The sequence below is a fragment of the Myotis lucifugus genome, unplaced genomic scaffold (genome assembly GCF_000147115.1).
Source record: "Myotis lucifugus unplaced genomic scaffold, Myoluc2.0 scaffold_53, whole genome shotgun sequence".
NCBI lineage: Eukaryota > Metazoa > Chordata > Mammalia > Chiroptera > Vespertilionidae > Myotis > Myotis lucifugus.
This window is the reverse complement of record NW_005871101.1, coordinates 4,326,258-4,352,681: the sequence shown is the minus strand read 5'-3', so window position 1 is coordinate 4,352,681 and position 26,424 is coordinate 4,326,258. Positions and strand designations below refer to the sequence as shown.

The following is a 26,424-nucleotide window of genomic DNA, read 5'->3' as shown; positions in this document are numbered from 1 at the left end:
TAAGAGGTATAGGGTATTTCAGGGTATGGGGGAGGAGAGATGGGACAATGAATTTTGTATTTGTGTTACCCCCCCCCAACAATAAATCCTACTGGACTCAGATAATAAATTAAAAGTGTATTTTTATCCAAAATATAAGAAGTCTGCCTAGAAGAGGGTAAGATTGCTATACCTATGTGATATTGCCAAATCCAGTGGAATTCCATAAGGTTTGTGCACAGGAATACATCTCTAAGATTTAAATAATATTGTCAGATATTCTTCCAATTTACCCACAGTAGCAAAAATAGTTTGGTATATATATATATGAAGAGGGGGAGAGAGAGAGATTAACTCTAAAAAGCACATTAGAATAATGCCTGACACAGAGTAAGCATCATATAAGTACTATCTATTGTTGTTTAATTTTCAGTGCACATTTTTATATGCTTTTACTGATTTTAGAGAGAGGAAGGGGGAGGAGAAGAGAGAGAGAAACATCAATAATGAGAGAGAATCATTGGTAGGCTTCCTCCTACACACCCTCCGACTAGGTATCGAGCCTGCAGCCCAGGCATGTGCCCTGACCGGGAATCGACCTGAGACCTCCTGGTTCATAGGTCCATGCTCAACCAATGAGCCATACTAGCTGGGCTCAATGTACATTTTAAATACTAGTATTTATCTTATGTTAACCTAAGGGTAGTTTTATATATGCTTTTCTCTAGGTACCTGTTCTAAAAACTGGTTCTAATGAACATTCCTCTCTTCATTACATGCTCTGGCTCTTCAGTATTTACTGATGCAGCTTAGGTATAAGAAGAATTTTCTAAAATCAAAATCCAGTAATACTTGGAAGGCAGAGGTCCCTGTCTGTAATGTCTTTCCACTCTGACTTTTGTAGTCTCAGATTTGTCATTTGTGACCAGAGAGAAATCAAAGGATATAAAGTGGTTCTTTGTTATGTAGCTGGGAACCATGCTGTTATTTTGAAATGATTGCCTACTAATAAAGCACTTCAGTTTCATGTTTATAAAAGAAAACCAATGCATAAGCCATCTGATTTTGTTCTTTAACCCGAATGCTTTTTATTAGATTTTTCTACAAAGGGTTTGCTTAGTTTCTTAATTACTTATAAATTTTATTGAAGGTAATATATATTTGTTTTTGTAACATTTGCTCCACATATCTACTCAGTCTCTGATGCTTCTGCCCTCCACATACTTCTTCAGCTTATTCAGATAAAAAGGTGCAGATATGCCATTACATTGTATGCCTTTATTAAAGCAGGCATGCCTTTGGTATTTTTTTAAAGCAGTGTTTCGCCTTTTATTTTTAAATTCAGTGGGTGAAATATAAAATCTGCCTGTAGTTGTTGTGGTTTTTTTTTAATAAACCATTGTTGTAATTATAGTGATTAGTCTTAGGGAGCTTTGCAGTCAGGAAGACCTTAGTTCATACCCTCATTTGATGACCTGTTAGCTGTGTGACCAGGGCAAGTTGCTAAGCTTTTGGGGGCTCTTTTGTGGACTAGAGATAATACCTATATCATAGGGTTGTGTGAGATTGTCATGGGGATGATTAAAGGAAATACTGTACATAAAAGGATTCACATAGTGCCTGTGACATAGTAAACATTCAGTATAAAAATGAATATGTATATTAGTATTAGTCTATATTAAGGGGAAAGATATTATAAATGGATAATAGTTATTCTTCAATAGTTGATGAGGAAAAGAAGAGGATGAATGAATAAATGGAAATTGTTTACATCCTGTCTTCAACTTAGAACAACATTCTCATGATTTGAGTTCACTTCCACCTATGTGTTTTGTCCTATGCAGATACTACAAATATTAAAATGAAAAAAGACACTAGATTTGACTAATTTGCAGTGAAAGTAGCAGGGATTAATACGGCTACTTAATCAAGTTACTTCATCACCACTAAAATGCAAATATAAACATCTTAACATTATAATAATGTGAATATTATACATAACTTCAATATAATAAGAACTGTTAACAGTATTGCTATTTATCACATGCCTGCTACATGCCAACACCATTATAAGACTTTGAGAAACCTTATTTAATCCCATCAACAATACTATGAAGTGGGTATTATTATTATTATTATTGCCATTTTCTATATGCCACAACTGAGGCATATGGAAACCAAGGAACTTGCCCAAGTCAGTCCGGCTAAATTGCCATCCTCACCGAAACAGCCAGCCTCAGAAGTGTGAAAAAAGAAGTTGATTTTAAGAGGCAAAAAGAATTCCCTCCTGACATCTACCTTTCCTTTCTAATTTAGGAGAATCAGGACAAATATCATGCTACCTGGACCCCTATCCCAGTCTTGCCATTTATTTAGCTGCATGGCCTTGTCAGGTTATTTCATCTTTCTGCCTTCAGTTTCTTCTTCTTTTAACTGGGGATAATAATATAATACCTACTTCTAAGGGCTGCAGTGATATTTATATGACTGTTTTTTCTTCTCTTGTAACATATAGTAAGCTCCATATAGTAAGTGATCAAAAAATAAATTAATGATAATGATAATAATAAAGCACACACAAAAACCTTAATCAAGTCATCAAATGTATTTTCCAAGATATTCCGTATTTTCCTATTCATCCCCTTTTGTACTTTTACAATCGATATCACCTTTTCGTAAAAAACAAAATAAAAGTGTTAAGTCCAAGTTAAAGTGAGGGGTATAGATAAAATTTAGTATGTTTGCTCTACATTTCCTTGTCTTTTGATCTAGTTTTTTTCGTAGACCTGCTAAAACTAATCACTCCTCTTGGTGTCTATCTCATTTATGGCAATCATTCCCTTGTCACTTTTCTTAAAACCAGACATCAGAAATGAAGCTACATTAAAAAAAAAAGTAATGCTACATTAATGTGACGTTTAGTGACTATCGCAGACTTAGCTCTGTTAAGTACACAGTCATTGCCTAAAATTTATGTTTTATTCATATTGATCAGGAGGCACATTTAATTCTAACCAGTTGTTTTCACTTTTTATAGAAATATTAAAACCCTTTGCTTTTAACAAATGCATTTGTTTGTTAATGCAGCCATGTTTGGTCCTTATCTTTTACTAGTAAGATGGGTGATACAACTCATTGGTTTGGGAGAGATTCTGTTTAGTAACAATCTGGCTTTCTGTGGGAACCATTTTTTAAATTAATGTTCTGTTTATGACCACTGTTCTTATTTTTGAGTTTTTAAATAATGTTGTATTTATTTTTACAAAAATGAGGCACATTTATGTATAATAATTCATATAGTATATTAATTATTATGTATATTAATTCATTGGAACAATAAAAATCTATTATTCTTGATTTAAAAATCTCTGTATAATTATAAAAGTACATAGTTTTTAAGATATAATATTTAACTCACTTTCATTAATTAACAATTTTTGTGGGATACTACCATGAGAACAGGCTTATGTCCTAGAGGTTAATATAACCGAGAACATATATATTTTTAAACGTGATAGTTTTTATGTTTCCTTTCTGTGAGTTACATGGAGTTGAAATGCTGGATGTATTCATTTTATAGAAACAATTGGCTCTTATTTAACCCTTTTCATTGGGTAGAAAGTTGACCAGGATACTAAGAAGAGAATGAAGCATCTTGGGGAAATGTATGATTAATCATTACCAACTTAAAAAAAACACACAAATATATTTATAGGTCAAAGGACTTGAAAACTGTTCATGTACAAATTTTACATAGTACTATGGTAATTATTCTTGATATCAAAACTCATTTATTCCACCATATATTATGGCTTTGTGTCCATGTTATGTATTTGCCTACTTAATTTAATACTCTTCTGTTATATTATTCCATTTGACACCCTCTCTTTTTATAAGCACAATCAAATACTACTTGCAGTCAAAAGCCAGTTTTAGTATAACTTTACCTCATAAAACAGGCTTTAAATATCTAAATATCTAACATTTTATTCTTGTCTCAGATAACAAGATACTGTAATGAAATACTTTAAAAATGCGGTAACTAATTTTTCCCCCTTGTGTTCTCCAGGTTCACAGTGGAACAGGAGATTGATTTAAAAGATGTTTTGAAGGCTCTTGGAATAACTGAAGTTTTCACCAAAAATGCAAATTTGACAGCCTTGTCTGGTAGGAAACAAACACCAATATTTTTTTAAAAAATGTTATTTTGCCCTGGCCCTTATGGCTCTGTTGGTTGGAGCATCATCCCATACACTGGAAGGTGGTAGATTCAATTCCGGTCTGGGCACATACCCAGGTTGTGAGTTCAATCCCCAGTCTGGGTGTGTATGGGAGCCAACCAATCAATGTTTCTCTCTCATATCTCTCTCCCTCTCTCTCTCTCTCTCTCTCTCTCTCTCTCTCTCTCTCTCTCATGTTATTTCATAAAAGCTTTTTAAAGTGATATTGAATTATCTATTTATTATAGATTTCTGAGGTAAAATATAGTTATTTACCAGATAAATATAATAACTATGTTTAACTTCTACAAGCAAAATTATAAATATAGTCAAAACATTAAGTTTATATTATCCTGGTCCATGTTTTATCTTTGAAAATAGACTATAGTCTCCAGAAGACCTGTCTTATCTTTGAACTTCCCATATCATCAGATACAATGCCTTGTAGAGTACATAATAAATAAATGTATTGATCAAATATCTCAATATGTCCGGTAATAATAAATCATAGAGGAAAGAAAGAAGGAAGAGAGGATAAATGAGTTTCTGCTATGAGAACTAAATACTTTTAAAACAGTACTCGGTGAGATGAGGTAAATATTATTCTAAGTCTTCAATAAAAAACATAGATTTTGAAGAAGTAGCTTTAAAACATACCCAGCATATTGGATATTGAGTAATTTATTTTAAATATTTCAAGAAAATAAAATTCACTTGAATAATTTATTAAGTTGCCCTAATTTGTTCATTGTAAAATATCATACTATATTACTAACATTAAAGTACTTAGAACCTACAAAATCTTTTTGGAAATACTTTTAAGTAAGTAGCCAACCCCAAGATATTTATCTACACTAATAAAAGACAAAGATGCTAATTGACCGTACCTTCGCTATGCCCTAAGCCACGCCCACCAGCCAATCAGAGCGACTATATGCAAATGAACCCAACTAAGATGGCGGCCGGCAGCCACAGAGCTGGAGCAAGCAGGAGGCTGGGTTGCCCCGGCGACGGAGGAAGCCAAGATTCTGCCAGCCCTGAGCCGGCTGTGGCCTCCACTAAAGGCAACAAAGTTTCAATTATAGAAGATAAACAAATCCCAGATACCTGCTTCCAGCCAGCCTCCACTGGGAGCTTGGGTGGCTGGGGGTTGTGTCCAGCCTGCAAACAGACATCAGCCCATCACCCAGGCTGGCCACACGCTCATGGGGTGAGGGTCCCCGCTGAGGGGCTGTGGCCAGCCTGCAAACAGCCCTCAGCCCCTCACCCAGACTGGCCAGGCACCTCAGCAGGGACCCCCCACCCTGAAGGGGCTGTGGCCAGCCTGCAAACGGCCCTCAGCCCCTCACCCAGGATGGCCAGGCACCCCAGTGGGGACCCCCACCCTGAAGGAGCTGTGGCCAGCCTGCAAACAGCCATCAGCCCCTCACCCAGGCTGACCAGGCACCCCAGTGGGGACCCCCCACCCTGAAGGGGCTGTGGCCAACCTGCAAACAGTCATCAGTCCCCCACTCAGGCTGGCCAGGCACTCCTATATAATAAAAAGGTAATATGCAAATTGACCCTAACAGCAGAACGACTGGGAATGACTGGTCACTATGACACACACTGACCACCAGGGGACAGATGCTCAATGCAGGAGCTGCCCCCTGGTGGTCAGTGCGCTCCCACAGGGGGAGCTCTGCTCAGCCACAATCCAGGCTGACGGCTGCCAGTACAGCGGTGGTGGTGGGAGCCTCTCCAACCTCCTCAGCAGAACTAAGGATGTCCGACTGCAGCTTAGGCCTGCTCCCCGCTAGCAAGTGGACATCCCCCGAGGGCTCCCAGGCTGCCAGAGGGATGTCTGACTGCCAGTTTAGGCCTGATCCCCCAGGCAGCGGGCCTAAGCCAGCAGGTGGTCATCCCCCGAGGGGTCCCAGACTGGTAGAGGGCACAGGCCGGGCTGAGGGACCCCCCGCCCCCCCGAGTGCACAAATTTTTGTGCACCGGGCCTCTAGTCATAGAATAAAGCTAACTGTGAGTTTGAGACTCAACTTATACAATGATTATTTTCTATCATTTCTATAAAATACAGAAAATAAAAACAATCTGTTTTTTTATGAGATAAAGTCAAATATATAGCAAGATAAAAGAAATTCAACATGTAAGTCCTCTTTATATGCAATTTTTTTAATCAAATTCTCCATCTAGAGAGAACTGAGGTGATAGGAGATTTTCTTAACAGTTCATGAGTTGCAGGAGAGAATTTAGTTTTCTTTTCCTGAAGTAGCAACCTATAGACAATCAAGCTGGCCAAATAATAGCTTCTAAACCTGGAGTGTGAGAACCCATGGACTGAATTCAGGGAAGTAGAGGTCTTCATCCCTGAAATTACATTTAGTGTGCATTCCCATTGATGAGAGAGAGAGAGAGAGAGAGAGAGAGAGAGAGAGAGAGAGAGAGAGAACGCTAGGGAGGAGATAGCACATTCATTGCTTTCAATAAATTCTCAAGGAGTCTACAATGAAAACAGCCTTGCCCTCCCAGATTTAGGACTGAGCAGGCTGTTTTCTAAGCAGCACTGAACTTCCAGGAGTGAGATGATATTGATGTGTCCGATACCACATCTTCTACCCCTTATTTAGAGAGCTTACGTTGCAAAACACTACTAAGCTTCTCTAAATGTCTGCTATGTGCACACAAAGGAAGTGAATTTCCCTTGAGTAAAGGTTTTCAGGACTCGCATCCAGCGACTGAGGCTCGGAACTCTTCATTGAGATTGCCAAGAAGGTGGTACCGGTGGAGATGCTAAAGGTAAAGGGTGCCTTTCAACTTGAGTCAGAAATACTTTCATGGCTCAAGCGTAGTATAATCTAAAGGTCTATGCTCACTTTCTTTTTTCTTTTTTTTAAATATATTTTATTGATTTTTTACAGAGAGGAAGGGAGAGGGATAGAGAGTTAGAAATGTCGATGAGAGAGAAACATCGATTCAGCTGCCTCCTGCACGCCCCCCACTGGGGATGTGCCTGCAACCAAGGTACATGCCCTTGGGCAGAATTGAACCTGGGACCCTTCAGTCTGCAGGCCGACGCTCTATCCACTGAGCCAAACCGGTTAGGGCATATGCTTACTTTCTTAAGAACTGAATCTGTCTACCGTACAGGCCAAATTCCAACTGGATAATTGCATTCTACTTTCTGAACATGGCTCTATTTTCAGTTTGATTAGAGATTCACTCTCACTGTCCCACCCAAACATCTAGGCCGTTATTTCACACATATGGAATACTAGTATCTGCTGCTTTTCAGTCCCGAGGGGGTAGCACTGCAATGGCAAGTCAATTATTGTGGTCAGTGTAGCCTAAAATTTTTGGCATATCTGGAAGGTTTATAAGGTAATGTTTAATTGCCTTTGCTGTGTACAGAGACACTAGAGCAAAGATATACATTATGAATGCAGCCGTTGGGGGATTGGAAAAAGCAGTAGGATCTTTCAGAGTTCATATTGTATCGGATGTATTTGAAGTCGCTGGTTGTTTGATTAAACCTCCATCAGAATTGACTCTTTCTCAGCACCCTGCTCACTGCTGCATTTCCCATTCCTGGCACGGGGCTGACACAGCCTTGGCCCAGTAGATGTTCGCTAAAGGAGCAACGAGGGAGGGAAGGAGAGAAGAGCTTTTCTTGGGGCTACCTTACACATTTCATTTCTTGGGACATATACTCCTAAAACTTCAGTAAGAAATCCAGAATTGGGCAGCCCCAAACACTACCCTGTTCATGTCCTCAGGATAATTTGATGAAAGCTCTAAAGCCTGTATCTCAAGCTTTCAGTGGGAACTCTTTAATTCTTAAATTCCTAGTTTTGCCAGAGTCTTAGTAGCCTCAGCAGGCCAACCACCCCAACAAATATATCTCTCTCTTTCTCTCTCTCTCTCTCACATATATATTAACATATAAATCATTCATTCATTCAATAACTATCTACTGACACAACCATAAGGCTTGCCTCTAAGCTTCCTCTAAATTCAGTACCGTTTGATCCCTGCATCATTTATTTGGGCACCATATGCTCTACCTTACATGGTTAGTATTCTTGTCACCGGTTGAGTTTTTTGCCTCCTAATAATGATTACAATGTCTATGACACATAGTAACCCCCACAAGTACCCAGGAAACTTATTAGCATATTATTACTTTATACCTTAACTAGAGGCCTGGTGCACAACATTCGTGCACTGGGAGTAAGGGGCTCAGCCCGGCCTGTGCCCTCTTGCAGTCCAGGATCCCCTTGGGGATGTCCACCTGCTGGCTTAGGCCCGCTCCATGGGAAGCAGGCCTAAGTTGGCAGGCGGACATCCCCCGAGGGGTCCTTAGTGCTGCGTGGAGATAAGAGAGGCTCCTGCAACCGCCAAGGCAGTGCTAAGAAGCAGCGAGCCCGGCTTCTGGCTGAGCAGCACTCCCCCTGTGGGAGCGCCCTGACCATCAGGGGGCAGCTCCTGCATTGAGCGTCTGCCCCCTGGTGGTCAGTGTGTGTCATAGCGACCGGTCATTCCGCCATTCAGTTGATTTGCATATCAACCTTTTATTATATAGGATGAGAATTTCATGGTGTTTAAGATATACAACATTAATTATATTCAACACTATGTCTATTTCTTTCATTTAACAACTCTGTGAAGTGGATAGTGTGAGCAAAGTACTACGTCATAAAAATCAAGAAATGATCAAGATATCATACCTTCACTAAAGAAGCATACAGTCTTGTGGGGGAGAGAATATAAACTGTTGGATTTAATAAAACACAGGGTGATGGAAATGTTTTATTGGTGCAGTGGTCCTCAACCAGGACAATTGGCCCTCCAGGGCATATTTGCCAACGGCTGGAGACCTTTTTGGTTGTCAAAACCGGGAAGTGTTATGCTATCTCGGGTGCAGAGGCCAGGGATGCTTTCTATAAACCTGTGATGTACACGGCACAGGACAGCCCCACAGCAAGATATTATCCAGCCCCAAATGTCAATTGTGATGAGTTGAGAAACCCTATGCTAGAGAGAGCATTGCAGAAGCAGAGAGGGGAAAACATTGAAGAGCAGAATGGTAGCATATTGGATCCAAAGAGGGAATATAGGGATGCATTTAAGCTTTTCAATGCATAGAACATTTCTGAACAATGTCTTAGAAAGTAATAGCAGTAGTTGCCTCTTGAATACTGGACAGAGGTTGTTAGATATTTTAAGTGTGGAGGTTCTGTTTCACATATTGTGTACTGTTTGTTTGGAATTTTACCCCGTGTATGTATTATTTCTTCAATTAAGATTCTTACTTAAATACTAGGAAACGCTTTAAAAATAACATGATTAATAGGTTTTGTAAATTCAGAAGCACCCAGAAAACAACTAGGTACTATTGTAACGCTGCTACATTCTGAAATCATGTGATAAAATATTTATCTTCAAAAGTAGCAAATGTGATTTAGTCGTGGACCCAAACAACAGCAGCAACTTCATGTTTTACTTCATGTTCTCCTGCTTCTCGAGAAAGAGTGACTTGAGAAGCCTTTGCTAAGACCTCTTGAATCCACTCCTTTATTTTCTATTTCATGGCATCCGCCTTCATTTCAGACTCCCATTACTGCTGTCTTAGACTATTTCAATAGCCTCCTAAATGGTTTCCAATCTCTCTTCCATTTAATCTGTCTTATCTACCACTTATCTACTACTGCCAAGATTAATCGCCTTAAAACTCACTCTCAGCTCATTCCAGTTCCTGTTCACAGCCTCCCTTCAGCCTGCTGTGCACCGTCCACTGCTCAGCGGGGCATTCAGACCTCAGCTCCCTCCAGCCTTAGCTGTCTGATTCCTTATGCGTGGCTTGTGCTACAGCCCAACTGAACACTCGCTCTGCCCCTCACATCCCCCCAGCTCCCCATTTGAGGAAATCTCTCCCAACAGAAATACCTCTACAAGCATCCCCAACTTTATCAAGCCACCATGAGTACAACAACCAGAACTAATCGCTCCTTCAATTTTAAAATGTTCTGTCCTTGTATTTATGCCACATATCACATCTGATCTCATCATTATTTATGCATCGGATATCCCCTGACTAGAATTTAAAACTCCCAAAGATTGATCCTTGTAGGTGCTTGGGCTGGGCTTGCTGCTTAGGACTTACTGAGTGAAGGCATGAGTAAGATGAGATGCTCTGTGTTATTGAGTTTGTTTGTTTTTTATCTCAAGTTGATGTCCGTTGTTTTTGATGCCAATTTCATTAACATAAAGCACAGTAAAGACTCATACAATAAACATGGAATCTAGAGAGTTGCCAAGAATCATTTTCTTCTCAGGCTCGATTTCAAATGCTCATCTAGTTGCAGTGAGGATCCTCTTATAGAGTAGGGCTATTTTGTAATGGAAATGAGTGACTGTCAGTATTTGGGTTAATAGATAATCCTCTTGGAAGGTGTAAGGAAGGAAAAAGTGAGTACTAAATCTTTCAGCATAAAGTACAAGTGTTAATAAAGGAGCCAATAAAATACAGGAGTTAAGAAGACACAGAAAAAGCCATATTCAGGTCAGACTCCAGTGCTTAGATTTATGCTGGCCTGACTCTTCCCTCCTGCCTTGGCTTGTTCTCTTTCTCCTTGGGCTGTATTTCTCCTCTGGTGCCATCATTCCATGTCCACTCCTACTTTCTTGCCCAGATTCTTGCAGCTGTTATCACACTTGATCTTTCTGCCCCTGCCTTTTTTGCTCATCTGATTCACCTTTCGCTGCTGCTGCTGCTGCAGGTATCTTCTAAAACCAAAGCAGACATATTCCATCACTTCTGAACAAAGCCTATCTCTCTAGCATCATGGTACAAACTCTTAAGATCAGGTGTATCCCTGCCACTCCCCACCTCCTCATAAGCCAGGCTCCAACTGGGCCTTTAGGTCATCCCCACTATGTATCTCACTTTGCAAGTATAGTCCTCTGCTTGGAATGCTCTTGTCCCCTTCTCTGACATTCACTCATCTGCTATTCTTCAAGAACCAGCCCAAATGTCAACGCCTGGCAGAAGCATCCACTGATATCTCGATCCCTTTCTAAATGATTGATGTTCTCTCATCTGGACTCTCAGAATGCAAAGTTTTTCTTAGATTGTTTGTCACATGCCTGTCTCTGTCTCTGGCCTCGGAGCTCCTCAGGAGCAGGGACTATGTCATAGACTCTTTCTATCTTCAGAACCCAGCACGGAGTAGGGCCCAGCATAGATGCAGGATGGGTGTGTGCTGTGAGGGGATGCTGCTCAGCTGGCTGGCTCCGGGGTGGGGGCTTCTCTCAAACCTCCAGCCCTGCTCACTCCCCACATCCCGCCACACAAGCCCTCTTTTGAGTCCTTGAACACCCCTGGCTCGTATGTGTCTCTGCACTGGAAACCCTGCCTTCAGGTCTTCCCATGGCTGACTCCTTTGTATTCTTTAGGTCTCAGCTCAAATTGACCTTCTTAGACATGCCTTTCCTAATGCCCAATGTCAGGTCGCTCCGCTTCCCTGCCCTTGTCACTGGCCAACACATCACCTAATCTTATTTCTTAATTACACTTCCCACACCCTGAAATTGTGGTCATTTATTGATTTGCTTTTAATTGCCCTTGTCATTTAATGTCTGTTTTCACCCATTAGGAAGGAACTGTTTAGTTCACTGTGGTATAACCAGTGCATCAACAATGGCTGACACATAGGAAGTGCTTAGTACATGAATGAATGAATGAATGAATGAATGAATAAATATTTGCTTGTCTATAATGAAATCCATCCAGTAAAACAAACACTATTTCTACCTTGAAGGAGCTCAAATTCTAGGAACCTTTCTAAAGTTCATGGGTGGGGCTAGAGCTAAAATTATCTTAGTAACTAAAATATTTAGCTTTTGGTCCTGTTATGGAATGCTCTTCATTCTGTTATTTTAAGCCTGTCCTTGGTGACGCAGACATCTATTTAAACTGGCTGTGTTTAGGAACCGTGCCACAAAGGAAGTAGCGGCATCCACACACATGATGGCCATCCTGCCAGCATTATGTTAATCACAGGTACTTAGAGCCTCTTGGGGCCCTGCACAATACCTCTTACAAATAGGGTACTTGGTAAATATTTGCTTGGTGACTGAATGAATGCCTAAGTATTTTGCCCTGCTGTCTTTAGAAGAGCTTGAATTATTGTCCAGCTCTTCTCTGGGGAACCTAGGGTTTGCTGGCCCAGTTCCCATCTTATCCGTGTGAAAAGCCTGGCTCCACACTGCCCGGAGGAAAATAGGACCAGCCATTTGGCAGCAATTCTGCTGTGGCCAGAAGGAGAAGACTGCTTGGGGCCAGTGTATGGATTTTTATTTTTTTTGGTAGGTCTGTTTGTTTTTGATTTATTTATTTTCTTTTTTTAGAGAAGAGTTATCTTTTCTCAAACCAATAAGATGAGCTCATCAGTGTAAAATAGATCTCTTTAGTTCCCCTCACATTCTGGCTCATCAAATATCTGAGTGCTTTACTTAGTGCCTGGGAGTGTGAAAGAAACTGGAGATAGAAGATGAATAGAATAGACAAGGTCCAGGCCCTGGAGGAGTAACTGTATGGCTTAGCGGGAAAGATGGCCTGATGGACACGATTACAGGGCCATGAGCAAAATTGGAGGGCAAGCATAGGAAGCTGTTAACCCGCCTGTATCCCTGCGTGACCTAATCTCCTCCTAAAATTTGGTGACAGCAGACACATTCTTCCTTAAACCATTTTCAGCCCTCATTTTATTTTAATACGACTGCTTGAAGTTTGTCCCAAGAGAAACAAATTCATTTTCTCTTTTTTTCCTCTGTGTCTGTGATGTGATTTCTTATTTGTTACATTTTCTCCTCCTTATTATTTCCAACGGGTACTGTTTCTCTGAAGGTTAAGTGTCCTGAGGTCCCGTGTACATCGGCAGACCTTTGATGTCCATCACACAGAAGTTAATCACCCCTGGGAGTCAGAACATTGGATTGGATCTTTCTTTTGCTGTCTTTGAAATGTATATGATGACACTGGTCTATTGGATGCCATTCCCCTTGCTCTTCTACTCGATTAGATTTTTAAGTGTGTGTGTGTGTGTGTGTGTGTGTGTGTGTGTGTGTGGTGTGTATGGTCTTTGTATTCTTTTCCTCTCTGCTGCTGCTTTCCATCAATTTTCCTAGAGCATCTACTTTGGATTAGGTGTCTTACCGGACAATAAAGGTTAAAGGAGCTTTTGGAGAAGCAAAGACACAAAGGCAGTAAGTGTGGCACCTCAAGTTATGGTAGTTTAAATAAACTGGAGCACAGTATATGAAGTAAAGAATGCTAAAGGAATGAAGCAGTGGTAACCTCATGGAGGACCTCCTATTGCATACTGAGCGGGGATGGGATATACTGAAGGCGAAGTGGGAGGCAGCACGAGCAGGAGAGGGGTTCAGCGGGTATTGGCATAAATTGGTTGCATTTGATAAGGTCATACCAGGGGAAGCTCTGATGTGAAATCGAGAAAGTTAGAGTTATTCATGACACATTGTGACATCCCTTGAAACTCATTTAAAAAAGTATTTCTATACCTTGCTGGGTTTAATTTTCTGATTAAAATACACACACACACACACACACACACACACACAGCCCGGCCTGCGTGGCTCAGTGTTTGAGTCTCGACCCATGAACCAGGAGGTCATGGTCCATGTGAGGGCACATACCCGGTTTGCAGGCTTGATCCCCAGTGTGGAGTGTGCAAGAAGCAGCTGATCAATGATTCTCTCTCATCATTGATTTTTCTATCTCTCTCTCCCTCTCCCTTCCTCTTTGAAATCAATAAAAATATATTTAAAAAACAAAAAACCCATACCTCCATGTTAATAGGCGAGTTTGGTTATTTATTTTTCCTTAGACTGCCCTTACTCAATTTTAATAGCAAGGTAAGACTATCTGTAGATGACTTAGATTACTTTTATTCTTTTTCTAGCATCCAAAATGTTGTTTTTAACAGAAATTTTTATCTGTTCCTTGAAGGTTTGGTTAAAATCACCCAGAAAACCATTTAGGCTTGGAGTTTTTAATTTTGAGGATGGGGAAGTTTTTGTGTACTGATTCAACTAGTACTTTAATGGTTACTGGATTATTCAGATCTACTGTTTTTTTTCCTTGGTTCAATCTTACAACTTATACATTACTATAAAAGTGTCCAGCTGATGGCAAACCTGTTCAAAATTATCTGCATACAAAAGCACAAAAGTTTTGGGGGAAAAATGGAAATATTACGTCTTATTTGTGGAGGTGGATTCACAGATGTAAACATCTCTCAAAACTTGCCAAACTGTGTATTTTAAATACAATTTATAGTAAATAAAGTACACCTCATAAAGTTTATCTGTAGAAAATTATACATCGTATTTTTGTGATTCTTTAAAATTCTCATCTGTATCTTTAGATATGTTCTCTTTTTCTGTGAATGCTCTCTTCTTCATGCATCTTATTAAAGACTAGAGGCCCGGTGCATGAAAATCGTGCATGGGTGGGGTCCCTAGGCCTGACAGGCAATCAGGGCTGATCAGGTTCTCCCCGTCCCCACCTCCCCGGCTCCTCCTTCCCTTGCCGCCCATGCACCACCACCGCGTGGTTCCCTGCCTCCCCCCTTCCTCCTTCCCTCACTGCCTGTGTCCGCCACCACCCACCCCCAGTTCCCCATCCCAGCCCAATCAGGCGATCGGGACCTGCCGGCTGGCGGGGGAGGGACTGGGAGGTTGGCTAGCAGGCCTTGATGGGTGGGACTGGGGGTAGGGGCCAACCGCCACTGTGGCGGGCCGATCAGAGCCTGCTTGCCAGGGGGAGGAACAGGGGGAGGGACCTGGGAGGTTGGTCGCCAGCCCTGAGGAGGGAGCCGGACCTTGGCCCATTGGAAAAGGGGCTGCGTCTGCCACCACCCACCCCCGGTTCCCCATCCCAGCCCGGGGCCCGGCCCCCGATCGGGAGGGACCGGGATGTTGGCCGGCAGGCCCCATTGATGATCAGGGCCTGCCAGCTGGGGGCAGCTCCTGCATTGAGCATCTGCCCCCTGGTGGTCAGTGCACATCATAGCGACTGGTCATTCTGGTGAACAACGGTCATTCTAGTCGTTCCAGTCATTCCATCATAAGGGTCACTTAGGCTTTTATATATATAGATGCATTTCATTATCTTTTTATATAACACTCTCTTGCAAGAACCCTCAGCATCCTTGTTTTCTTGATCTTTCTGTCACAGTACCTAGCAGTGCCCCTTCCCTCGCCAGCATTTTGTGTGGGTAACTGAGAGCATATGAGAGATTCGGTGACTAGAGAAGGTACACTTAGGACATAGGTCAGAGTTGAAGGGGCAACATTCCTTCTTTCAAGATGCCTCATACAGCTGGCAGATCAGGCTCAGGAGCTATTGGAGGCGGTTTCCTCTGGGCGAATTGATATGGCTGACATACCACATGGTATCGTTGAGAACTCCCCTCAGTATTTGAAGAGGACTTAGCTGGCAATGTGGGCACTCATTACCATTTAGGAACTGGGTACTGTCACTTTTGCATTTAGGGCGATAGTGTTGGCTTTTGGTGGATGACCTTCCCTTCACTGTCAGACTGATGAATATGGGCAGCGGAGTCTGAAAATAATACGACATCAGTTAACTACTGATATAGTTTACTGTTTCTTTTTATTTGTTAAAAAACAATGAGTCTTTTAGATTTGAGAGAGCTAATTATACTTGTTTAACGTAAAAAATGTATTGCTTTTTATTTTTCTTCCAGTCATCAAATGCATTCTAGAAGATAGCTTAGTATTTGAGATGGACTAAGTCATAATTCAGTGCTTATATCTGAATCCTAAATATGAGCTGAAGAAGTAATATCCCTGTTAAAAGTATGTTCAGAGATGTCACTCAGTTGTCTTGGGACTTATTCAAAATAAGCAGATGCTGTGTAACAGATGTACCCAAAATGTTGCTGAACATCATTCCCTATCCATTTAAGACAACTGTGTTTTTGAAAACTTAAAAAGAAAATGTACGTTGTGGATAGGACTTGGTTACTTATAAAATCTTACTAAACAGCCTAATGAGAAATCAATTGCACTTTTACTGAATGGTGCTGGGCATCAGCAACAAAGTTATTTATCTTAGGTTTGAATTAGACCTCCTGCAATTGGGAAAACAGGGGGTGGGGTACAAACTTGAGTAATTCTTTATCTTGCTTCCTTGTGCTATGTTTTATTTTTGTATTTCAGGCACCGTTTTGTTTTGTTCAATCTTGGGGGAAATTAGAATCCCAAGGTTGAAAGCTATTGTCTTGTATAGTTGCCAGGGCTGCCATAATGGAATACCACAGACTGAGTGGCTTGAACAATGGACATTTATGTTCTCACAGTTCTGGGGACTGGAAGTGTGGGATCAAGGTGTCTTGAGGGTGGGTTTCTTCTGCGTCCTCTTTCCTTGGCATGTAGATGGCTGCCTTCTCCCTATGGCTTCACGTTGTCAAGGTTTTCCAGAGAAACAGAACCAGTAGGAAAAATCTCTATCTTTATCTCTCTCTCTCATGTATGTGTGTATGCATGCATGCATGTATGTATGTATGATGTATGTATGTATCTATCTACTACCTATCAAGAGATAAAGAAAAAGAAGAAGGAGAAGAAGAGGAAGAGAGAGAGAGAGAGAGAGATGTAATCTTACAATGTTTCTATGTTTGATATAATTATGTTTATATACTATCAGTATAGTATGTCTCTTATACTTTTCAAATCTTTTTAACTAAAGAGTTAAAGGCTTTCCTATCTCTGATACTGAAGAAATGCTTCCGCCTCTCTTTTCTGCAGATAATAAGGAGATTTTCCTCTCCAAGGCAATTCACAAGTCCTTCATCGAGGTGAATGAAGAGGGCTCGGAGGCTGCCGCCACCTCAGGTGCCCAGTTCTTCTCTACAGTCTTCTCACCATTTTTAGATTTGTATTTTTGAAGCAGTCATGGGTAGGGGGCAGGGGTCATTTTTAGAGCCAAGCCAAAAGAATGACTGCCCTGGCTCGGCTCTCACTTAGAAGTCTAGCTTATGCTGAAGCAGGTAGAATTTTCTAAGTAAGCTACGAAGCGTGCACTCACTCCTGGGCCCCATGTGCGGTAGTTCCCATGTCCTGTTTTCTCTCTAATAAATAAGCGCTGAGCATTGTCAGCTCTGTAGGATAGATTTTCCTGCTCTGCTTCCTGTTTCACTATCTTAAAATTTTCCCTGCTTCCCATTTAAACATTTTTCTTCCTACCTGATTACTTGTGGAAGTTAGTTTATAATTTTGTCAGTGAGAAGTTTTGATTTTAGCTCAGCCAGTGTGGCTCAGTGGTTGAGCATCGACCTATGAACTAGGAAGTCATGGTTCACCTCGAGGTCAGGGTTCAACTCCCAGTCAGGGCACATGTCCTGGTTATCAGCTCGATCCCTAGTAGGGGGCATACAGGAGCAGGCAATGAATGTTTCTCTCTCATTGATGTTTCTTTCTCTCTTCCTCTCCTTCCGCTCTCTGAAATAGATAAAAATATATATTTTTAAAAAGCTTTTATTTTAAAAGCACATACATAAACAAGAGTATCTGATAGAATGTAATAAATAATTTTAACTAAATAATAATACCAATGAAATAATAATTTTAAATAAACAATCAAGGAATTTGACATAAACCATGCATACAAAGCAAAAATGGCAAAGATCCTTGATCATTTCGATTATTCTGACTTCCCTAGTTAAATGAGAATTGCCTTTTTTTTTCTTCTTTTATTTGGTTGGATTTGTTTCCAAATGTAATATCATATTTGCATACATTATTTCTACCTTTGCATAAATTTGTCCATTTGAAGGATAGCACGAGCTGAAACAACATTTTCAGAAGGAAATAGAAACACAGTAGTCTCAGGCATCAAGAAAGCTTAACACTCACATAATTTAATAGTGACCTTTTCTGACAATTGAATCACCCAGCAGCAGGTATAAAACGGTCATTTATAATAAGGATCTCAGAGAAATTCAGTTTCCCAGCTGTAGGAAACACATTGAGCCTCTCACTGCTGTATTTTCCCTTTAATCACTGCCATTCTGGCCACTTACTGGAAGCCTGGGGATTTGCTGTGTAAAAAGACCCATTTCAGACTAAAGAAATAATAATTTAAAAATATTAAAAAAAACCTCTTAGTTTTTTTAGTTTTTTTTCTTCTCTCTTCCTTTAACTGAAAGATCATTTTAGTAAAAACGTAAGTATTTATCTAAGACTGGGACTAAAAGTTTTGTAAGGAGCAGAATAAATTGTCCTATTATTTTTTGGTGGGGTATGTGGGGGGTGTATGTGTTCAAAGTCAAGTAGAAATGTTAGCACCTTTATAATTTTTCTCTTTAAGTCTTTAAAGTCATGTTTCCCGTAAACCATTGCCTTTGCATTAAATATAGATGGTTTGGAGAAATTACTCATTAGTCCCTGCACATCACAGACAGGTAATTACCTTCTCTCTGCACTTAGGAATGATTGCCATTAGCAGGATGGCTGTGCTGTATCCTCAAGTGATTGTGGACCATCCATTTTTCTTTCTTATCAGGAATAGGAAAACAGGTAAGTCTATTATGAGAACAGAACTTTTTTAATAGGCTAAAGAGAATAATTTCGTAAAATTGAGAACATTTCCCCACATTGTTTATTGGATAATTTCTAATGTCTAAGTGATACTTGAAAAAATGAAAATAACATATTTTCATTTTTAGAATATTGCTTGTTGTAAGAAAGAAGACAAATAAATATCCCCTTTTTAAACATACATATATTTTTTTGTTGTTTATCCCCTCTTTTGTTTACTGCCAACCCAATGCAGGAACAATCCTGTTCATGGGACGAGTCATGCATCCCGAAATAATGAACACAAGTGGACATGATTTCGAGGAACTTTAAATCATTTCGCTTAAATAACAAGAAAAATAGTAACTAAGCACATTATGTTTGCAACTGGCATATGTTTAAGGTTTGTGTTCTACAGTATAGCTTAAGATAATATTTAGAATTAACTCCAGATAAAAATAATGTATGTAAATTATAAGCCAACTTGTCAAGGAATGTTATCAGTATTATTGAGGTAACAGTCTTGTCTTGTCATTGTGTTTGTTGTGCTGGTGTTTAAAATAAAAGTACATAGTGAACATGTGAGCAGGTCTGCTTTTTTTATTTCAGTAGTTGTATAAAAATTCCTCCGGATGAAATTTGGAAACAGTGAGTTTTCCAAATTTAAGACAAGGACATCTTACATCGTTTATCATCAGGCAGCCTCAAGGCACCAAAGTAAATGAGCATTGTACACTTACTAGTATATATAACAAGCAGTAACAAGTGAAATGGGGACGGGTGCTTCACAAAAATTCTGATCATTTTTTCTCTGAAAACGGTATATAGTGTGATATAGAAGAATGCAAACTGAACATCTTCTGTGTGGCTACACGAAAAAGCTTGTTAGAAAAAAATAGGGCTATGCAAACCCAGCGCTATCAGCTATGGTTTATTGGCCGTATCTTTAAAAACCCATGTGGCTTCAGCAGCCTGGCATCGATTATAAGGTTGGTGTATCACCATGTTTTGCTGCTGCAAGTGAAATCCGAACTACAACCAAGTTCTCAAAAGTCTCAAAGTAAACATGCAAGCAAATTAATAATAAAAATATGCTCTAAGGTATGTATGTAACCAGAAAATTAACTAGAAAAAAAGTGTGCTGTTACAGATTCCAGAAATCAACAGGGTTTGGGCTGAATAAACCCCCCCGCCCCGCCCACTCAGGGGTGTTCTTGTTTGTTCTAAGAGGTGTTGGGGTTTTTTAACTTGAATGTCTGTAATTGGGGTATCACATTTTTGTTTTTCCATTGGTTACCTGATGGCTCCTGGTGCATTTGTTTGAGGACTCTGGAGAGTTATAAATACTTTACAGAATATATTGATCTTATTTCTAGAACAAGAAGTGGTTGATTCCAGTGGGGGCAGGTCTCTAGTAAATTGTTTTGTTATCCATTGGCTGAAATAATGGTATTCCTTTTGGAGGTTGGGTTGAAAAAAAAGGAAAAATGATCTCATCATGTTCTAGGAATGGAACTACGCATACTTAATACCAAATATTTTATTCTGTGATTCACAGTTTCAGAAAGAATTCAAAACATTAAAAAATTTGACCGAAACAGCTTGGATGTGATTTTCTTCTTACAGGTATTTTGCTATGATTTGGAGCTGTTAACCAGAATTGACATTATCATTAACTTTAAATCAGTTCAGGAGAGTCGTGGTTTGGGGAAATCAGGCTTGACTGCAGACTTATTGAATTTTAAACTCTGAGGAAAAACTTGAAAATCTGTATTTTTAACAAGTGCCATTGGTGATTTTGTTACACACTAAATCTTGACTATTGCTAAGCAAAGAACGCATGTGGAATACTTTATACCGCTTGTTTAGATAGAGTTAACTTACAGAAAATTAGGTCAATTAATGAAGTGCCGTAAATTAATGCTTCTCAGACTTTCTGCGTATTAGAATTACCTGGGGATCATAAAGCAGATTCTCATGTAGTAGGTCTGGGGGGTGGGGAGGACCAAGAACCTGCATTTCTAACACGCTGTGGGGTGATGCCATTGCTGTTGGTCCATGGACTCCAGTTGGTAATATAAGGTTTACATGTTGGGTATTTTTATGCATGGAAACAGAAAAAGGTATAATTTTCATACAACTTGGAGCTAATGGGGGGATGGAGCAGTAGTCTACATTAAAAATGCAGTGAACTTATACAAAGTGAGAAAAATGGTTTTACTCTAAAGCTTTTCCCCTGTTACTTAGTATGGAAAAGTGCAGACTTCCTCTGCATATTAGAATACTTGAAATATACTCTTTAAAAATATAGAGACATTTATAGGCAAAGCAAACAAAAGAATTTATGAATACCCAAGGACACAGTGCTTAACACTGAATCATTTCCAGCTTATATTCTCAGAAAACTTATAGTTTATTCATAAAGCTGAGGTTATTGTAGAACAGTGCTCTTGTTTTCATTTATAATGTACACAGATCAGGCGAACTGATGTTGATTCAGGATTGTTATTCTGGGTTTGTGATATTCCTCATTACTGGGTCTCTACTTGTTAAACATTACATATTTGCTATATCTGTGTGTCTATTAGTCAACTAAATGAATTACCTATAAGGAAGAGTCAACATCATTAGACAAGCATAAAGCCCAAAATACAATTTTTTTAGTTAATATAAGATTAAGCTTTAGCATTCAGAATATTTACCTTAAAATATTTCAATACAATTCAGGTGTCCCTTAAATAAAACCCTGATATTAACATGTTAATGGAGTGGCTAAAAATAAAATACTTGATAGTACCAAGTTTTCCCTGCCATTTGACATTGTTTATATATTTTTTCTATTGGAAAAGTAATATTTTATGGTTCAGTTTCATTTATTTTAAAATGTATACATTACTACACACACACACACACTGTGTGTGTGCACAGTTTATGAAAACTTCTTTCTCTTTGAACATGTTGTTTGGGAAGACATCAACAACAATTAATGCATCTTTTGTTTTTAAACTAAATCTTTTTTCCAGCTTTACTGAAGTCTAACTGACAAATAAAATTATATTTATTTAAAGTGTACAATGTGATGATTTGATATATCTACTTATTGTACAATGATTTTCACAATCAAATTAACACATAGTTACTTTTTATTGTTGTGTTGTGAAAATGCTTGAAATTTACTCTCTTAGCAAATTTCAAGCATACAATATAGTATTCTTAACTATAGTCATCAAGCTATACATTATATTCCCAGAACTTATTCATCTTATAACTGAAAGTATGTACCTTTTGACCAATATCACTTGATTTTCCCCAGCCCTAGCCCCTGGCAATCACCATTCTACTCTGTTTCCATGAGCTCTACTTCTTTTTTTTTTTTTTAGATTCCACATTATGAATGAGATTGTGCAGTATTTTTCTTTCTCTGTCTGGCTTATTTCACTTAGCATAATGTCTTCCATATTCATCCATGTTGTCATAAATGGTAGATTTTTCTTCTTTCTTATGGCTGAATAACATTCATTTGCATTTGTGTTTCTATATACATATACATTTATATATACATATATTACATTTTCTTTATCCATTCATACATTGATGAACACTTAGGTTATTTCCATATCTGAGCTATTATGAATTATCCTGAGATAAACACGGGAGTACAGATACCTCTTCGAAATACTGATTTTGCTTCTTACATGCTTTAGTACTAATCCCTTATTACATATACAGTTTGCCAATATTTTTTTTTCTATTCTGTAAGTTGTCTTTTCACCATGTTGATTGATCTTTGCTGTGCAGAAGCTTTTTAGTTTGATGTAATCCCAACTGTTATTTTTTCTTTTGTTGTCTGTGTTTTTGGTATGGTAGCCAAAAAAAATTATTTCCATGATTAATGTCAATAAGCTTTTCCCCTATGTTTTCTCCTAAGGTGAAAAACACAGAGAGTATGTTACTTAGCCTTGTGGCTTTGTTTAATGTCTGCCAACGAAGTTATATTTATTTATTTATTTATTTATTTATTTATTTACTTACTTACTTACTTATGAGAGAGAGAGAGAGAAACATTGATATGTTGCTCCACATATTTATGCATTCATTAGTTGATTCTTATATGTACCCTGACCAGGGATTGAACCCACAACCTTGGCATATCAGGACAACACTAACTGAGCTATCCAATCAGGACCAACGAAGTTATTCTTGAGGGCATGTTGAAGTCTCTACATGCACATAAACATAGCTATGGGAAAAAATCTGTGTCTTTATGAAGGCAGGGAAAGAGATTTTTCCCAGAAGAATCAGATTAATGCTTTTTATTAACTACTTTGGTTCAAACTATAGAAGATAGTTTAACATTAATAAGCTTAAGCCAAAGGTGCATTATGTTCATATTAGTTACTCATTTTGATGAGACAGAGATCCATGGATGTGAAAAGCATGTGAAATTAATGAAAACAAAACCCATGCAAAACAAAATGTGTGCTTTCCTTTGTCCACATTTGCTCTTTTCTATACATTAAGTATAGATAAACTTTCCCTCTCTTTGAAAATTGCAGAGGTTTTGTTTATTTGGGGAAAAATTAAGTGGTTATTTGTGACATATGGCATTTTCCAGAAAATGTTTCTTCTGCAGTCATTGCAGCTTCTAGCTGATCTAGCAGTTTTCTCTCTTCCTCAAATAGACAATATTTTATCTCCCATTCTGAAAGTTTTGTGATAATACACAAATATATAAGCCTGACATTTGTTCATACAATTGCTCTTTGCTCTGTCTATTATTCAAGGAAAATTGCTGATGAAGAGATTATCTTTTTTCATGTGATTGAGTGACCCCCTCTTTTGGTATTTGCTGTTTAAATATTTATAACCTGATACCTATGGGTAAAAAATGCACTGTGAAATGACAGAGAACCAATTTTAAACACCCTCTCTACCACTTGCTAGATGTCTGCCTTCAAACAAATTGTTTAATGCTTAGCTGTATTTAAATAACACCTACTTCATAGGATTATGTTAATAATTTAAGTAGTACCTGACACATAGCAGTCACTCATGAAAGGCTAGCTATTAGCATTAACATTACCATATTTTAGCTCTACTATGTGCATCATTTTTCACATTTTAACATTTATGAAAATGGAGCGAACAATGGTGTTTTACAGTTGCTGATAAAGCCAGAAGTAGTGACTTTAGATAACGCTACTTGTGCATACAGTAATCTTTTTTTTAAATTTTGTTTTATTGCTTAAAGTATTACAAAGAGTATTATATATGTCTCCTTTTTTTTTCTCCTTCTTGTTGAATGATGATTGTCTAACTGTAATCCCTTGGCTTCTCAGTCAACAAACCATTAGTAAAACAAACATAATCACTATTTTAGGAAGCATTGTAAACCCTGCTTACTGTCTGAAAACCTTCCATTGAAATTTTCTTTTGGTAAAATAAAATGCCAGTTTCAAAACTTGCGGAATAAGTGTCAATAGCTTACAGCGGTTCTCAACCTGTGGGTCGCGACCACTGAAAATACATCCTGCATATCAGACATTTACATTACGATTATAACAGTAGCAAAATTACAGTTATGAAGTAGCAAGGAAAATAATTTTATGGTTGGGGGTCACCACAACATGAGGAACTGTATTAAAGGGTCGCGGCATTAGGAAGGTTGAGAACCACTGGCAGAAGAAAGTCCTAGAGACAGAAGTTGCATTCTGGGCGTGGCTGTGTCACCAGTGCTCCTAGTGCCATAGAGGCCAATGGTCTGGGCAAGCAGGGACGTCACAGAATATGACTTGGAGCTGCACTCTGTGTTTTAAAAACATTGTATTTTGCTTATGTTTTCATCGGAAAATATACATAAGTATGACATAGAATAAAATTTGTTTAAATAAGTCTAAAAAACAATGTTTTGAATGAGTTTAAAGTAATCTTTCTATTGATTATGTCACAGTTTAACTGACAATGATTTGTTCTTAAATAGCAGCACTAAAACAAAGGAGTGTTTTACGATTGATGTCTTGAATTGGAAATTGCATATTATTCATAGCAAGACTTTTGAAGGAATCATATTTATTCAAGTACATAGCAAGTGGAAATGTCACCTATAATTTCCAGAAGCAATTGCTTTCATTGGCTATCAGAAGAGTTATTTAAAAGTTCAAATTCAAAAAGAGGGGAGGGAAGGAATGGGTGAGGGAGGAAAAGAAGAAGGAAATAGAAAAGCAAATATTGACAAACTACCTGCAAATGGCAATTATTATCAGCAAAATGGCTCTCCAGTACCTGAAGTTAACTAGACTTGGTCATTAAAAAAACACCTGAAAGAATTTTTCTCGTATCCATCACATGAAGTGAATGTTACTGACTGGAGTGTGTGTGTGTGTGTGTGTGTGTGTGTGTGTGTGTGTGTGTGTGAAGGACTGAGTGGGAGGTTAGGCATCCTGAATTCAGTATATCTTTTTTTTTAATTTATGTCTCTTAAAGTAGCTTATTGTACATCTTAATTGAAGGCAGTCCATAAGGAGGCTGATAATTATTGGATTTAAATGGCAGAGGTTTAATTTTGCCCTAACATTTTTTCTTTCAATAAAAATATTTCCTCCACTAACAGTGTTTTAATTACCTTGTCTAAACAATTCATAGAAGCTACAATCACACAATACTTCAGTAGCAGCATATTTTTAATTTTGACTTTCATTATTTAAAACCAATTTCCAGGGCAGTTCCTATATCATAATGGTACCACGGGGAGAAAACTTAAAATAAATGCTGCATCTTGATATTTTTGAAAGAAAATATATTTTTTGATTGAAATCATTCAGAAATGTCTGCTGAACCAAATAAGGTAGAATGCATTTTGTTCAGTCGGCTTCTACTTCAAATAATAGTTTCTGGCATTTTAAAAATGTATATATATTACATTAATAAAGCTAAAATTCTTTCGCAAGAACTAAGTGTTAGATTTTCACCTGGGCAAGTATTAAACGGGAAAATGAAATGCCACAAGATGTCACTGTAATCCTAATAAACTGATAAGGGTAGTAACCACTTTCATTTCAACATTGAAAGAAGTTAGGTGAAAAAAACCTTCCCAATAGGCACAAAGTAGTTGGCAATATTACAGTGTGTCTTTCCAGACCTACACATAACTATGAAACGGCACCCTGGAATGAGCTTTAGGCATTCAACGGCAACTTTCATAAAGTAGAATAAAAATCTTCATTCTTTTGAAATGAAATCATTTTCATGATACAATTCCATCTGCCTTATTTCTGACTCAGATTTGAATGGGATAATATTTTTGACTCATTGGAAGTAAAAACTCCAGGTTAAAGATCCAGTAAAAGCTCTTTATACCAATTCTGTGATGTCTATGAAAGGTTCCATTGCCCGTAAAAATGGAGAGGAAATTTAGAGAAAAACACAGTATGGGCCATTTTAACAAAGGTTAAAAAACTTGTCTTTTGGTAATGTACTCTAGACACAAATCGTAAATGAATTACCCATTCTTGTTACCTTCCCTGTTGAAAGTCTCACATCCTAGAGTCAAAGCACACAGATTAAAGGGAGAAAAGTGAATTTAGTTGGTTTTTCAAGATCATTTTTC

The 26,424-nt window shown here is 38.5% G+C and overlaps 1 protein-coding gene across 3 annotated transcripts in view; it reads left to right on the top strand.

The window, feature by feature from the left end:
* Positions 1-19,403, top strand: part of SERPINI1 (serpin family I member 1) — a 78,016-nt gene extending 58,613 nt beyond the window's left edge. For all 3 annotated transcript variants that reach the window (XM_006088882.3, XM_006088881.3, XM_023753908.1), the window contains exons 6-9: positions 4,049-4,146; positions 17,049-17,135; positions 18,729-18,818; positions 19,075-19,403. In XM_006088882.3, the coding sequence (XP_006088944.1) occupies positions 4,049-4,146; positions 17,049-17,135; positions 18,729-18,818; positions 19,075-19,151 (352 nt within the window). In that variant the 3' untranslated portion in view covers positions 19,152-19,403. The remainder of the gene's footprint in view (positions 1-4,048; positions 4,147-17,048; positions 17,136-18,728; positions 18,819-19,074) is intronic.
* The last annotated feature ends 7,021 nt before the right edge of the window (positions 19,404-26,424 follow it).